Genomic DNA, 16,539 nt, shown 5'->3' with positions numbered 1-16,539 from the left:
CCCCTTCCAGCCAGCTGCAAACATGAGCATTGCCAGCCCCCTCGAGGGATCAGAGCCCACTCGTGTGCCTGAGCTCTGCTCTGCTTCGCCACCTTCTTGTGGGGATGCGCGTTAATCTTGCTGACTTGGCTTGTAAAGAGCACATAAATTTACCTATTATTTAAATGGCAAAATCTTTTCTGCTCTAAATCACCCTCCACATCTCCCACCCTCAGTCACGGTGGGAAGCCTCGCAGCAGATGGCCCTTTGTCTGGCAGAAGGGAGATGTTGGAACTCTTGGGTGGCTCAGGGCTGTGGCTCCCAGCAGCCATTTACAGTGTCAGGGGCTGGTTTGGTCTCCTGGGAATTCCCGCAGGGCTCAGACACGGCAGCACCTTTGCCAGGATCACAGCCAGGTCACCCAGCAGCTGAGCACTGCCAGGTCACCCAGGGGTTACAAACAGCCTTTTATCCTCCAAGGCTCCTTCAGTTTCCCCAGCGCTTCAGCTGTCAAGCTGAAACCAAGCCATATTCGAAGGGTGGCGGTGTGGGTTGGGAGGGAAGCGAAGCGGAGAGGCCGAAACGTTTCCGGGTTTGTTGTGGCCGAGCCCGAGGGCACAGCGCGCGGCCGGCCGGAACGGCCAGCGCCCCCTGGCGGCCGCTGCCAGAAGTCTCGCGAGACCCGGCGCGCCGTGCGCGCGGGGCGGGGGCGCTGCTGGGCGGGGAGGCGCCATCTTGTTCCTGTGCGAGGCGGCGGGGCCGGGCCGGGCCCGCGCTGAGGGAGCGCCCGGGGCAGCGCCCGCCGCCAGCCCGGGGCGCGGCATGGACACCCACTACTACGGCGGGGAGCAGTCAGGTAGTGGCGCGGCGTGCAGCACCCTCCGGGGAGGGCGTCGGGCACGGCAGGGCCCGCGGGTTCGGGGGGACAGCGGCGGGGGGCCCTGCCCTGAGGGCAGCACTGAGGGCGTTAATTGCAACAGTCCGGTGTCCGGGCAGCGCAGCAGTCGCTGCCCGCTTGGTGCAGGAGGATTTGTGCGCTCCCGGGGGTGGCTGGGGTGGTTCGTTCGGACAGCCCTGTTTCCCTGCCCCGTTAGAGCGGGAACCCGCCCGGTTCCCGTACAGTTCCTTTAAACGCTGAGTTTTACTTTCTTTTTTAAATCTCGGAATAGATGATGGAGGAGCTACTCCAGTGCAAGACGAGCGAGACTCAGGATCTGATGTGGAAGATGAAGGAAACGAACAACATTCTGGATCGGAGAATGGAAGTGTAGGGCACCATTCAGAGGTACCAAGGGAGCTTTATCTAGATAAAGTTTACTCTTCTCTGAATTCTTTTTTGTTGTTGTTTAAAGTGGCATTCTCTCGTAACCGAGACATACGTGTTTATTGAGTTCCTCTTAAGGGTTCCATCGGGTAAAACTTTATTTCCATAAAAAAGCCTTGGTCTCTTGACAAGTATGTTGGCTAGGGTTTGTTTGGTTTTTTTCTTGTTATGGTAGCACACACTGTTCTGAACTTGAGTAAGTTGTACTCAGTTAGCCTCGATTTCACAGAGATAAAATGTTGGGTTATGAGGAATTTTAGCTGAAATTCTGCACAGTGTTGTAAAACCACACGCTTTGGAGGTGGTGATTTCCTTAAGAGAGAGTAAATGCTCTTCCTGCTTCCATGTCAGATGAGGACACTGACTCTTGAGTCTGCTGTGTGCTGGTTTCCACCTTGTCATTCACAAAGGAGCAGGTGTGCATGTGGAGCAGGTTCAGGTTCCTAAATGGGACCAGTTTTTCCTCTGAAGTGGTTCCCCTCTTGGAGAAGTGTTCAGCATGGAAAGGCTTTGGTCCAGTGTTGTTTCTGGAGAGTCACTTTGTGGACTGACTGGGCTGAGAAGAGATTCTAGTAAAAGAGAAGGCTCCCTTTAGACTTCTAGGAGAGTTTGGGAAGTTGAGATTTAATTTTTAAGAATTGTTTGTGACTCACAATAGAGCTACATCAGGTCTTAGTTGGAAGGAATAATTTTGGCCTGTGAATTCAGGTCTTCTGCTAGCAAAGTTACAGAGAACTTTTTGATACTTATAAAAACTGTAATCAAAGCCACTTCATAGTGTTCTGCTATTCCTGTATTGTATGTAAAGATCAGGATTTATTCTGACTGGGTTTTTGGTGTTACACGTGTTAGAAATTGCTTAAAATGCAACAGGGGCTGATGTGAGAGAAGGCTTGACTCCACTGTGGCATAACTTACAATCCTTTTTTTTAAATTATTTTTTCTCTTTTTTTGCCCTGCCTTTATTGAATTCATACTTCCCTCAGAGTTAAAAAGTAGATGAAGATTGTATTTTATAAAATGAAAGTTCTTCCTATGTATTTGAACTTAATTGTAAAGCACATTTGGAATTTACTTTTTTTATAGGTGTTGCTGTTTCCAAGGGAAGAAATAGATTTGGTGTGAGGCAGTATCTGCCACTGTGACAATTGCAATTTCAGTGTGGCAGGAAACACATTTCTCAGGCTGGGAAAAATAACTGTCTGTCTGGAGGAATTTAGTACTTCTGTTTTATGAAAGAAAAGTGTGATGAGTGTGTGAAGTCATGCTGCTGCTACAATGATATTCATCTTTTTCTTCTGTGTCATTGCTTTATGCTTGATTATTGGTTCTTACTTTGCTGAGCACTTCTCTGAGATTTTAATTTTATTTACTGTGGCAAGGTAGCTGACTGTTGTTTACATCTGCAGCATGTCTTCTTCAGATTTAGGTGAGCAGAAAGTACCAATTATCACTGTTAACTGGGCCTCTTCATGTGTGAGGTGTCTGTATTTTAAAGACTTTGTTCTATGATGGTGGTTGAATATTCTTCTGTGGATAAAATACTTCAGAAAGTCAATTAAAATAAAAGAGCCAAGCTAAGCCACCTTTTTGACCAATACTAAATGAGAGTTGTCAAGTCTTCATGCTTTATTTGATTCAGCTCAAATCAAAATTCAAATACTTTGTTTTGCTATGAAGTCTTAATTTTTCTTTCCTTCTGTTGAGTTCTCTTTGCACTCAAAAGGCAATAATGTGGAGCAGCCATCTCTGAAAGGAGTAGCTTTCAGTCATTTGTCATATTATTTACTCTAAATATTCTCCCATCCTCCTATATTCTTCATCTTTAGGAGTGTGTGGGAGAAATTATACTCAAAGGTAATAAAACCTTTTTAGGCAGCCTAATCAGTTAAGTCAATTTAATTACTATTTTGTCTCTAATTTAGAACTCAGATGTAAAGAACTGAAGTTTTAAAATTTCAAACTTTTCTTTCAGGTTTTTAACTTTAAAGAAAAGGGGAATCCTGAGGAATTACTTATGTAGGTCTCAGGTATGTGGGTTTTTCTTTTCCACAATTCTTTTCTGGCTTTCCTTCCCCCAATCCCACTTTATCTATAAATGTTCTCCTTGATGTCCTTACTGATTCTGCTTTAGACAATTAGAATTAGTTTTAGTACAGTAATGAATCTGAAATCACGTTTACAGTGTTTGTCCAAGTCAGGCTCATACAGAAATCTGTAATAACTTTGTTTTTACACTTCCACCAAGTTGCTGCTGTTTCATGAATTAAGTTGTGGTTAGACTGTGACCGTTAACAAACACAAATATGTGATACCTGAAAAAAGGAGGAACTTGCTGATATGCCCATGATGGTTGTGTAGGTCTTAGTTTAATACTCATCTCTCATGAAATTGTAGTGGATGGGTTCCATTTTGTTGAAGTTACTAAATTATCGAGGAAGTAGCTCTTAAAAGTGGCTGCATGTTGATCCAATAAACTGCTTGGTAGCTGTAATTTTTATGTAGAAGGGTAACACTGTAAATTTGATTTTGATATATTCCTTATTTTATACTGTACTAAAGCCTCATGTTATAGAATTCTTTCATGAAACAAAAATCAAGGACATCTCAATTAAAATGTTTATAGATAAAGAGGAGGAAGAAAAGAAAGCAAAGGAATTAGAGAAAAATGCAGTAGCAATTACCTGAGACCTACTCCATTTTGAGGATGTCTGATCTTTCAGTCAATCATTTGGAAAATGAAAACTAGAAAACTCAAAAATGACATACTTAATTTCTTTGAAAACAGCTTTGTAGAGATGAACAAATAAAAAAGGGAAGGTGAAGAGTGTCAAGCATAGCCAGCAGCATTTTGTCATTTTACTGGGAAGTTGGTCACTTTTTATGTCAGTTATATTCCAAAACATGCAGAGTGATGAATTGTGTGCAGCAGCCTCTTGCACTGCGGGCAGCGGGCAGGTCCTGCCCAATGAGGGTCTCAGCTGTGCTGCAGAGGGAGCTTTGTGCTGCTGCTGGGGCTCTGGGGCAGCGCTGCCCTCGCTGGCACTGGTGCTGCCTGCCTCAGCTCTCTGAGCGGGCCCCAGGGGTGGTGCCTGTGCCCCGAGCGTGCAGGGACACCCACCCGCGACACCTCAGGTGCTCACACTGCAGCAGCTGAGCTGCTGGGACCACTGGCCGAGTCTGAGTGCTGTGTGTCTGCTCCCCCCACCAAACATCTTCATTCTCAGCCGTGATTGTCACTTTGCAGTAACAGGGTAAAGATTCGGGATCCTGGCATCATCTTCCGCAATAATGCTCTGTAATTACAGTGTCTTCTCACCACGGTTTTGCATAAGAAATTCTTTGTAATTTAGTGATTAATTCTGAACAGGTGCATATATAACCTGCAGCCACACTTCTGACCTTAGAAATACGAAGAATCATTACTGATTCTTGTTGGTTCTTAATTTTGTTTATTTGTTCACCAAAGAATTCCTAAAGTGGAAGCTGGGAAGGTGATGGTCCTGATATCTTAGAGAGGACTATTTTTATTAATTTCCTTGGGTTTGTTTGGCAAAATCCTTTATTACTGCTGACATAATTATCAGTACTATTCATCATTCACCATCTGACATTGAGAGAAGACAGACAAACCCACACAAAATAAAATGGTAGAAAAACAAGGATTAAATAATTTTTGTTATTGTAGATACCAGTTTGATTTCAGTGTTTCTCAATAACCTTACCTGTAACTGCTGTGCAATCTGCTTTCTGTTCTGTCTCCAGCTGCAGTTTTCTTTACTCTAAAGTAATACAGCCAGGGAAGATCTGTCACATACACCTGTGATAGGTTTATGTGGGATATACCAGGCAGGAGAAGGGCAATCAAATTGATTTTTTGGTAAGGGAATAAAATATTAACAAGCAGAGAGCAGTTGAGTACATCCTCAGTTCTGTCACTTCTTAATATTAATATTTCTTTAAAATTCCAGATTCAGGTTTTAATGGCACCACGTTTCCTTTCTGTGAGGGGAAATGAAAATTTCTGGATACGAAAGATGCAAAAGATGTATTGCTGTAGAGACAGGAACAACCAGCAGAGAGAAAACAACTTAGATGGTCACAGCAGCTGTTTGTAGTTAGCATAAATAACACGGAAATAGTGAAGTAGTATTTGAAGTGCATGTTTTAAAATTTCATAGTCTTGGGGTTTTTTTTTTCATTGCTCAGTAACTTTGTTAGTCGTTCTGCAGTAATTTAGAAGATCTTTATCAAGTGCTAGCAAAAGGAATAAGTATATAAAGTCCAAAGTCTTAAGAAGCAATGCTCTTTGCCACTTAGAATAATTATGGAGGAAGTAGTTCCTAAAAGCAATTGAAATTAATTTTGTTTTAAATTCTTCCTGCATCATGCATTTTAAAGATCAATAGTATTCCTTGTTGTAGGTGTAGGGCAGTTACACCTACATTTTTTATGACTCTGAATGTGGGAGTAGAAGGACTAGAGAAAATAAAAATAGATAGAAAGTCTGTTTCCAAGGAAATTAAATTGCAGAAAAAAATATTTGGAAACTTCAGGACATATAGGTCTTAAAGCATCTCCTGTCACAATAAATACTCAGTTTGCAAGTAGAAGAAGTTTATAGCTGAGACAAAATGACTGAGAAAAGCCTGATTGAGGCTTTGAGTATGCGAAAGAGAAGTTCCTTGTACAATGTTGTTGTTTTCAGCTGAAAGCAGGATTATGGTGACAGTAGCTGTGAGAGCTGAATTAATGGAATGAGTTTTCAAGTCTAATTTCATATTCTCAGGTAAATGCGATTAAGATTTTTTTACCAAGTAGATTTTAGATGTTGGAAAGATAAAAGATGATGCTGTAAGTAATTATACTTAGTAAGGTGGCTTCTGAGATGTTCTCTTAAAAATGGAGCATGTGCCTCAGTATTTTGTGGTGTGTAGAAAAGTCAAAGGATTGTTTCAGTTCTGAAGTTGCCAGATGGGTGGGTTTGTGCGTGGGTTATCTTGGGTGTCTGGACAAGCATGGGAGCTGTCAGCACAGGGGAGAGAGTTGTTGAATCTGAAACACAAAGCTGGTCAGCAGTAATACTCTGAAAGTCTGACTAAAACTTTATTCTTGTTTTTTGCTAGGCTTTTGATCTTGGGTTGTTCTTGAATAGGTTTCCTCAACAAAGAAGGAACAGGCGCTAGCTTCATTTGGAGAGTAAGGCGTGTGCTGTTTCAGTAAGATGTATTTCATACAGGAAATGTCTGTTTGAGATCTTCAGGAAAATAAAATGACAAATGCAAGATACTCTTTCTTGCTTTGTTATTGGGAATTTCAGCTAAACCACTTCGAAGGCCTGACCTATTAAAATAAAAGTACTAAGCCTTTACCCTTGAGCAACTGGACCCTTCTTAGACTTTATGCTTAAAGTGTTCTATGAATTCTGTTACTGCTTTCAGAATACCATGGAGCTGCAGGATGGACATACTTCCATTGATAATACTTTTTTTGATGTGAAGTATTTGGTAGTCTTTTGATGCAAATTGTCTAATTATTTCTACGTAGATATTATTTCAGTTTTCAGCACCTTGGGTAATCACATTGGAGGAAAGACAAGCAAAAAATTCAGAACGTTTTTCTTTACTTTTTAAGGTGTTTTTGTGTAGTTGTCTGAGATTATTTTTTTGTTTCAGAATGAACACAGTGATGGAGAAGATGATGGGCAAGGCGGAGAGCCTCATATGACAGACTCTGAAAATGAAGATAACCCAAGGCAAAAAGAAAGTGACTCAGATAATGAGGAGCCCCCAAATCACAATGTCAGTGATTCAGAAAATGAAGCAACTCATGGAGAGAAAGACAGTGACTCTGATACTGAGGACCGTCCAAACCGGCATTTAAGTGACTCTGAAAATGAAGAGACCTTAAATCATCGAGCGAGTGATTCTGACAATGGAGAACCTCCAAGGGATCACAGCAGTGATTTTGAAAATGAGGAATCACACAAGCAGGCAGCCAGCGACTCTGAGAGTGAGGAGCTCCAGAAGCAGGCAGCCAGCGACTCTGAGAGTGAAGAGCCTCAGAAACAGCCAGCCAGCGACTCAGAGAGCGAGGATGTGTCCAGACACAAGCAGATAGAGTCTGAAGACAGCGATGGGGAGGACAAGAAGGAAAAGGTGCAGAATGACTCTCATCATTCAGATAATGAACATGTAAGGAAAGGATTTCAGGGCTCTGACAGTGAAGACGAAGCTCCTAAGAGACGTAAAATATCAGACAGTGATGAAGATGAAAAAGAGGAAGAAAAGACAGTGAAGAGGAAAACAGCCATCCTTTCTGATAGTGAGGATGACAATGAGAAAACACGTAAGAAACTATACTGTGCTGTGACAGGTAGTGGTGTGAAAGTTAAATCATTGCTTTTGTGTGAATAAAGCATCTTAAGTTGAGAAACCATAAATCAGATTTAGTTTTGGAGCAGAACTGCATTTGTAGAGGCTGTTGTTCTGACTGCTTTGCTGTGCGAATGTGTGTCTAACACTTCTGAGTAATAAGTAGGTCTAACAGAAGACTGTAAGGATCTAAGTGGCATCTGTTGACATGATAGTTTGTTATTTATTTACTTCATTGCTGATTCTCTAGTAATTTTTTCCTGCGTGTTTTTTTCATATACTGGGGGTGAGAGATTTGAAATTACAATTTTTTTTCATTAATAGATGTGGTGTATGGAAGCTCCATTTGCTGATTTAATGAAACACATCAGAATGGATATGCTTTTTAGGAAATGGCAATGGTCTGGTGTTGGAAGACTAGTCAGAGAATAATTTGAGAGTAACAGTTGTCCCCTCTGTTCCTGGGACATGTAGTAATGCTCCTTTCTGCTGGCAGCTGCAAAAAAGGTACGAATCCTTTCTGATGCCGAAGAATCGGACAGTGATGCTGCTTCAGAGAAATCTGACAAAAGGAAGAAAAATGTTGTATCCGACAGTGAGGAGGAGGAAGAAGAAGGAAAAGAGAATGCTGGGAAGAAAAAAGGGAAAGATCTGTTTGGCAGTGACAGTGAATCTGGAAATGAACAAGAGTAAGTGGGAAAGAATATGAATTCTTTTGGGGTTTTAGACAGGGGGAGTGATGGTGAATGGAAAATGGATAAATCCCAACCAGAGAATTCACCTTCTTTGGTGGCATGAAGAGAAAGGTCAGCAGGAGACAGAACAAAAGGGCAATCTTCATACAGTCATAAGAAATTTTGCAGAAAAGGCACATGTCATTGTTGTAGTCCAAGTAGATTAATGTTGCTGTTACCTTCACAGGAACCTGATTGCAGATATATTTGGAGAATCTGGTGATGAGGAAGAGGAGGAATTTACAGTAAGTGTTACTGTGGATGTCTCCTGTTGACTTGCTAGATTTGAAGACAATGTTTGTGCTGCATCAGGTCAGTTTTGTATCTGCCAGACTCACTGGGGTACTCTTTGGGTTAAATAACATTTACAGCTCATCTTTTGGGAGAATTGTTGGTGTGACAGTAGTTACAGGGAATTAAAAAGACTGTTCATCTTTCCAGATCCTCTGAAGACTTACCTGAAGCTTTTTTAGTGTCAGGCAGCTGAGTAGATGCTCAGTCCTGATCCATACACTGATTTGCACTATCTGTACTCATCAGGGTTTTAACCAGGAGGATTTGGAGGAAGAGAAAGGTGATGGAGACATGAAGGAGACAGCAGATGAATCAGACTCTGATGATAACATCAAAAGAGGGAAGCAGTAAGTCATTGTGTTACATATTCCTTTGTTAATGCCATATTTTGGTGAAAGGGCATTATGGATCCTGGATATTACAGGTGTGCATATATTGGGTCTTACAGCAAGGTCTGGAGCTATTGGAGCCCTTTGGTAGTTCTGCATTTTGCATACTGAGGATAATTAATTATCTCACAGGGACCTTGAGACACAGTGTTTGTGCACTAGAGAAACACACAATTATTTCCTACCAAGGCCCATCAGTTAACACTGTGGTTGTGTTTCAGCATGGACTTCATGTCAGATTTCGACATGATGCTGCAGAGGAAGAAGAGCATGAGCGGCAAGCGCAGGCGGAACCGTGATGGGGGCACTTTCATCAGTGATGCAGATGATGTGGTCAGTGCCATGATTGTGAAGATGAATGAAGCTGCTGAGGTCAGTTTCCCAGGCTCCAAATATGCCTTGAAATTCCCTTCTATGGGAAAATTGTGTGATTAATAAGATACAAAAATCTGGCTTGTATTCAGCAGGAGTAATCTGTACACTATGGAAAGCTTCTAATGTCTGTATAACCATCTAAATGTTATTTTGCTATTCTAAGTGAAAACATTCTGTTGAAATTTTGATAGAATACTAATTTTTAAATATTAAAATTAGGGAAATTGCTAAACTTCCATCAGCTGAGATAAATTTCTTTCAAAAGGGATATATAGGTGCTCTATAAACCACCTAGTAGTATGTTAAGTACTGAGAAAGGGACTATGCTTTCATTTCATCATGATGTTACTGGCATGTGTCATACTTTGGTATTTGTTTCTGAGAAGAGTCCTTTTCCAAACTGTTTGAATTACAGTGCTGTGGTAATGACATCAGAGTAACAGATTCATGGGGCCTTCTTCCTTTTTCTAGGAGAAATGTTTAATATCTTACTGTGGAAGGTTTTTTGGGATCTTGCTTTTTGTCAGGTGTCTTCTGTTTTGTTGGAGTAGCAAGCAAATTAATAAACAGCACAGCAAAACACATTAAAACCAATTGAGGGATATGCATGACTTTAGAAACTAGAGGAGCTTTACAAATAGCAACAACAAAAGCATCTTTCTGAGAACAAGATCAGGATAATGAGTTCAGAAAGATGGGGAGAGTGAGAAAGCAATCTGGAAGGCAACTGAAACTTCTTGGGCTTGACAGGAAAGCCTTTCTCCGACAAGATGACAGCCAGATGTTTCAAATGAGGTGTCAAAGTTTGAAGTACAGGGGCAGGAAGAGGGAAGGAGATGCATTAGAAGAGTCTTCTCCCTTGCAGTAAAACAAACATTGCACAGAAAGAGCCTTCAGTGGATTAGGACAAATAGAAAGGAATTACCAGAGCTGGACAGAAATCTGTTGATTGCATTGAGTGGTTTTGGTATGGGTGACAAGTTTTGAATAGATAGTGACAGTCAGGCCTTGGATGGGAGTAATTTTGAAATGACAGAGGTGAAAATACATGTTCTCCCTTCCCATTGTTCTGCTTAGCTATTTTTCTGTTCTCAGGTGAGGCTTTACTAACAAAGTGTTATCTGTGCACAGTATAGAGGACCTCCAGTTACTGTAGACAGTCTAAGTCATGAAGTGAAAAAAAAAGTAAATTTAGAAGCACTCTCCTAATGTGATGTCTTATTGGGAAATACTGACTAAAGTGATGACCCTTTTTTCAGAGAAATTGTTGCATAATTGTTGGTGAGCTGTGGAGCAGGGGACAAAATTAGTGTAATCCCTCCAAAGTTGCACTTCTAGTTTAATAGACTAGTCTTTTTCTTGTAAAGAATGGGAGTTACTGATTTCTTTCTTTGATTAACTTGTGCTGATTCTTCAACTCTCTACAGGAGGATCGTCAGCTGAATACGCAAAAGAAACCAGCACTAAAGAAATTAACTTTGCTACCAACTGTAGTTATGCATCTTAAAAAGTGAGTTGTCATTCTTTCAGTTAACTGCAACCCTGGGCAATAGTCAGAATTTGTAAGATTTCATGGAGTTACACTACAGCTATACTGAATATGCAGTAATCCACTTTCTTTATTCCAAGTAAATGCTGAAGCTAGGTGACCTCAGAAACATAAAATTATACATAATTTTCCCTCTTAATTTAACATGAAACAAACTCAAATATGCTATTTTCCTGAGGGGACATCACATCTTAAGATGTTGCTATATTACATGACTTTTGGGCTTCTCTTTAAACCTTTTAGGCAGGATCTCAAAGAAACTTTCATCGATAGTGGTGTTATGTCTGCCATCAAAGAGTGGCTTTCTCCTCTTCCAGACCGAAGTCTGCCAGCATTAAAGATAAGAGAGGAGCTTCTGAAGATCCTGCAAGAGGTTTGGACCTGACTTTTCACATTTGATTTGGAGCTTGTCCACAGTTTTACAGTCATGTGCTTTAGGGAAATGTGAGGTGATAAATGAACTGCAGCTCTGCCGATGGGCCGTGCAGTGAAACACGCAAGGAAGCAACCTGCAGAACAGGTGTGCTTGTGTAAAAGAATTCAGATGATTTGCCCCTGCCTTCCTGTTTCAGGTTTATATCCAAATTTAAGTGAAGAGTTACTTGCTGTGCATCCCTGAATTTTCTTCCCTTGTGGTCCCTTCTCTTTTCTGTTCTGTTAAAGTGTGCAGTGCACAGGAAGGTCCCTCACACTCAGTGTAGGCTTTTAGTGTCTGTGGCTAAGCTGATTGCTTGAGTGTCTTTGCCATGTAAGTTTTTATTTACAGAATGAATGATTTGAAGGCAGTAGCATAGTTTTGGGGTGATATAAACCAGAGAGCATTTGGAATAAAAAGTTCTAGACAGCTACCTAATTTTGTGTATAAACCAAGAATGTTATGGCAGATTTCTAGATTTAGGTGTTTGATTCTTTACACAGTTCCCAGTGGGACAACAAAAACATTTAAGTTTTCCAAGCTGATTTAAGTGAAAGGTATTTCTGCAAAGTTCAGTGACACCATTAATGTTCAGACATAATTTATTGCTGTATTCTGACTTTTCCTTTTCTCTGCAGCTGCCCAGTGTGAGCCAGGAGACCCTGAAGCACAGCGGCATTGGACGGGCTGTGATGTACCTGTACAAACACCCCAAGGAGTCGAGACCGAACAAGGACATGGCTGGGAAGCTGATCAGTATGTAAACCTGCCTGTGCCTCTCTGAGATCCCACTGCTGATGAATGGAACTTCTGCATCGGTTTCTGATGCACTACTGTTGTCTGTAGAAAAGATTCTGCAGTGTAGGAACCTCACTGATGTGTTTCATGACTTTGTAGAGCTGTTAACAAGCACTGTTACATTAGCTTCTGCATGCACCTGTTCCATTGTCTCAAAGCAGAGGATGGCATTTGTTTTGCTGCAGTTCTCTCTTGGCTCATTGTCCAGATCTTTTGTATATGCTGAAAAGGCAGGAAGGTGCTGCCAGAATGCTGTTTATTCCATGGACTTCAGAGGCAACTTAGCTGACTGAATGTTTACTACTCAACTGTACTCCATGTGGAGTGCATTCCCTTCAGAATGGCTGCAGACTGATGATAAACTTACATTCTTTAGGACCTTTTCTGCATATTTTTAAAACAGCATTCCTGAGTTGTGCAGGAGATCCTGACACTCAGTATTCTTTCTGAGAGCTTGGAGATGTTGTAGAAGAGCAGGCAACAAAGAAACTTGGGGGATGAAAGCTCTTGCTTTCTGTTCACAAGGCTGATTTTCCATTAAATACTAAGGGCTCAAAAATTGTTTGGTTGAAAGGAGGCATAAATACTTGCCACAGACTTTCAAAGCTGTATTTGATCACCAGAGTGGTTTGAGAGAAACAAAAGCCTGGTCTTAGTTAACCAATCATTTTTTTAATAGATGAGTGGTCTCGACCCATCTTCGGCCTTACCTCAAATTACAAAGGCATGACCAGGGAAGAGAGAGAACAGAGAGATTTGGAGCAGATGCCTCATCGAAGGAAAATGAGCAGGTAGGAACAGCAGGCAGAAACATGAAATTCTTCTAAGGCTCCATCAAGAGAAACCAAGTGGTGTGTAAATACTAAAGGAAATAAAAAGGGTAAAAGGGTTGTCAGTTAAGGTCTCTCTACTCTTTTAACATACTTCATTGTCTTCTAAAATTGCTTTCTCTGTGTATAGATGCCTATAAATATTTATTTTTCTTACAGCTCTGGTGGTCAGACTCCCCGTAGGGACCTGGAGAAAGTATTAACAGGAGAAGAAAAGTAGGTTGGATATGTAAATACTTTGGTTTTTTTTAAGTGAAGTATTGTGATGGCACTACCACTGTGGAATTTCTGTAAAGGTTTTAGAGGCAGTGGTATATAGTGTGTTTCAGAGGAGAGCACACTGGGTGGCTTTACTTCTTTCTGGATAAGATTTGTCCATAACAGTCACATCCTTTTTTTCCATAGGGCTCTCAGGCCTGGGGACCCTGGGTTCTGTGCCCGTGCGAGGGTCCCAATGCCCTCCAACAAAGACTACGTCGTCAGGCCCAAGTGGAATGTGGAGATGGAGTCCTCCAGGGTAAGCACTGGCAGTGTCCTGGTGACTGTTCCTAGGCCTGGGATTCTGTCACCATATCACCATGGTTACTGTACAGGAGGGTAGCTCTTTTGTAGAGAGTGTGGACAGTAAATTCTCCAATAAGTAGGCTGCTCTAAGCTCATCACATGTTTTCACAGGAAAACATCTCTGACCAAAAAGAGATTTTTGAGTTAACTTTTCTAGAATTTCTCTCTCAGGTGAGGATTACAGGCCTCTTGCTTTAAAGCATTTCGAGCTAAAGCTGCAGTTCAGTACCTGTGTCGCTGCACTGATGTTTTTATACCTCTCCCAGCTTTTGTATCATGTTCTAGTAATATTCCAGTTAGGGAAACCTTTGAGATTTTGGTAAACATGAACAGCTTCGGTGGAGGCCTTTGTGTTGCTTTGTCTTCATCCATCTACTCATACAGTTTCATTTAAAGGGGTATATGTGGTAGAATATGTGTAAGTGGGAGAATAACAATTGCTGTGCTGTCTGCTGTTCTTTCTCCTTCTGTCCATTAATTGAGATGTTGTTTCTAGCCCGGGACTATTAAGAGAGGTATTAGTCGCTTGGAAAAGCACAAGAGACGGTTTGCTGAACAGAAACGACTCAGCAAAGTGCATCGGGCCATCAAGTTCAGCATTGAAGGCAACAGGATGCCCCTGTAGCCATACCACTGCCTTCCCAAGTTGGAGAGGTATCCCTCGAGGGAGGTGTGAACAGTGCATGTGCTCCAGCTGTTGGCAGTTTGCACATGCAGGACAGGAGTGTGTACACCCTAACTTTAACCTGGAAAACTCTCCTTGAATTCTCTCATGTCTGTACTGTGACCTACAAGGGAACTTGTACAGGAGAAAACAGGCTCTAGCACATAACCTCTGCCATGGCTCCTGCCTGCACAGCTTCAGGGTACCCAAATGACAGGAGTTCAGTGAAAATACCTGTGCTCAAAACCAGCTTTGCACCACCTGTGGTTTTGAATGCTGTTCTGACACAATTAGGTTTTCCAGATTCACCTGAAGCAACACATGGGCATTCTTAGCCCTTGGTACAGGAGCTCGTGTCACTGCATGCAGTGTCTGTGGCTGACCTCTGACTGGGGCACAGTGAGGTGTTTTTCACAGCTGCTTGTTCAAGGAAGTAGAATGATGTGAGACAGTAGGGGAGGTTGATGGGAGCTACAGAATGAGACCAGGGGGAGAAAAATCCTCTGCTGTGAGTGTGGGTTAGGAGAACATGCATCAATGGGAATTGCTTTGACAATTCCTGGTCTGCATTTCAATGCTGTGAGCAGGGCTGCCACAAGCTAACAGTGACAGAAAGAGGTGAGCACAAGCCATAGATAACTGTTGAGTTCATATTAAGCTTCATATTTATTTGTTTTTAAAAAGATATTTTCTTAAACATCACTGTGAAATTTTAGGTATAATTTCAATGAATAGTGAACAAATTTATGAATAAACGTTATTGAAAATCAGCATGTCAGGAGCACTTTCCTTAGCCATGGGAACAAGTTTCTAATGTATGTGTTTTTCAGATACTAAGTAGCATGTTTTGGATATCACTGTTTCTCCCAAACTTAAAAGTGTCATGTTTCCATCACTTACAGTTTCTGTTGTCTAGTTAAAGAAAATTGCCTTCTGGGAAGCACTGGCTGTGGCTTGGAAGGTCCTTGCTGTTTGTCTTCAGTGGCATTTCAGCACACCATTACTGAATTAATCTGTGCAGAATAACTGTTATGCCACCTGCTTTTCATTTGCAGTTCAAACACAGATGAAATGCAATGCTTGTATGGTCAGCTTAGGCATTTCTTTTTGCTACCCCCTACACTGCCTTTGTTCAGTAAGCCTTTGCTTTCTCAATACTAATCCCTCTGACCTTTAAAATAAATGGCAGCCTGAAATTGATGTCACCTTAGTCACAGTGTATCCGTGTCTAACTCTCCTGCAAGAAGTCCAGAGTGCTGACACTGGTGCCCTGTGGTTCTGACAGCTGCAGCCAATAGATACAAAATTTCCAAATGGTATCCAGCTCCACAGTGATTGACCCTGCACTGTGAAGGCTGTGAGTGCCACTGCCTCCACCTGGGCCCTGCAGATACTGGGGGGGCATTTTCCCCTTCTGGGAAGAGAACAGACAGATCAGCTGGGCCCAGTGGCTCCCCCAGCTCCTTGCCAGGCACAACCTCGCATGTGCTGCTTGCCTTGGACCTCTGGGGCGTCTGCTTTTTTTCAGTGGTAATTATTAGTTTTATTTTTTAAGTTCCAGGGGACCTCTAAGAAAGGGGTGAGTCGACTGGACAAACAGATGCGGAAATTCACAGATATCAGGAAAAAAAGCAGAACGGCCCATGCAGTGAAAATCAGCATTGAGGGCAATAAGATGCCATTGTGACCCTTCACAGAATGCCCCATGAGCTCTGCTGTAAGACAATACACCCACAGACTCTTTGGAGACCTTTAAATTTTTTTAACTTGTTTGGGGTGGGTTTGGTTTTTTAGTTTGTTTTTTAAGTGAATCCTTAAATTGTTGGTTCAGGTTCTGGTAGAAGATGTTGTCTGAGGACTGTGAATGTGGGGACTCCTTTCTCCTGATTGTATTTAAACTGGCCCTATTGTGTCCTTTGTACAGATCATGTATTTGTTGTATTGCAACACTTTAAAAAATAAAACATCTTCTAGGTTTTTTTTGGGAGGGGACTGCCTGTTCATTGCTCAGATGAAGGTATACACAGACCACCTGGGATGTGGAAAAACTGAGGGGGTTAATTTTTTGTTCAACTTTGTCCATTTTCTTTTTATTCACTGCTTTATTAATCAGTTGTTATGTCTTTGGAGATCTGCATCTATTGCTTTTGATTTAGAAGTATTGATCGTGTTCCATGCAAAGGATTTTCTTTTCATGAAGACTAATGTAAAAAGAAAGCCAGTAGATTGAGCACTAAAAATTCCAGCAG

At 41.7% G+C, this 16,539-nt stretch overlaps 1 protein-coding gene across 2 annotated transcripts; it reads left to right on the top strand.

Annotated features, from left to right (window-relative positions):
* Nucleotides 1-716: 716 nt before the first annotated feature.
* On the top strand, nucleotides 717-16,277 carry IWS1 (interacts with SUPT6H, CTD assembly factor 1). 2 transcript variants are annotated; one of them, XM_066556563.1, is made up of 14 exons: nucleotides 717-836; nucleotides 1,150-1,265; nucleotides 6,980-7,652; nucleotides 8,175-8,367; nucleotides 8,600-8,657; nucleotides 8,953-9,053; nucleotides 9,317-9,467; nucleotides 10,898-10,980; nucleotides 11,263-11,392; nucleotides 12,073-12,190; nucleotides 12,912-13,023; nucleotides 13,222-13,278; nucleotides 13,468-13,579; nucleotides 15,846-16,277. In XM_066556563.1, exons 1-14 carry the CDS (start codon nucleotides 803-805, stop codon nucleotides 15,975-15,977), a joined length of 2,070 nt encoding a protein of 689 aa, XP_066412660.1. In that variant the 5' UTR covers nucleotides 717-802; the 3' UTR covers nucleotides 15,978-16,277. The 2 variants fall into 2 exon arrangements, with proteins under 2 accessions (XP_066412660.1, XP_066412661.1); XM_066556564.1 differs by lacking the exon at nucleotides 15,846-16,277 and adding an exon at nucleotides 14,123-15,490.
* Nucleotides 16,278-16,539: the final 262 nt, after the last annotated feature.

The sequence above is a fragment of the Molothrus aeneus genome, chromosome 10, assembly GCF_037042795.1.
Source record: "Molothrus aeneus isolate 106 chromosome 10, BPBGC_Maene_1.0, whole genome shotgun sequence".
Lineage (NCBI taxonomy): Eukaryota > Metazoa > Chordata > Aves > Passeriformes > Icteridae > Molothrus > Molothrus aeneus.
The sequence above is the reverse complement of the archived record's forward strand: the minus strand, read 5'-3'. Positions and strand labels throughout refer to the sequence as shown.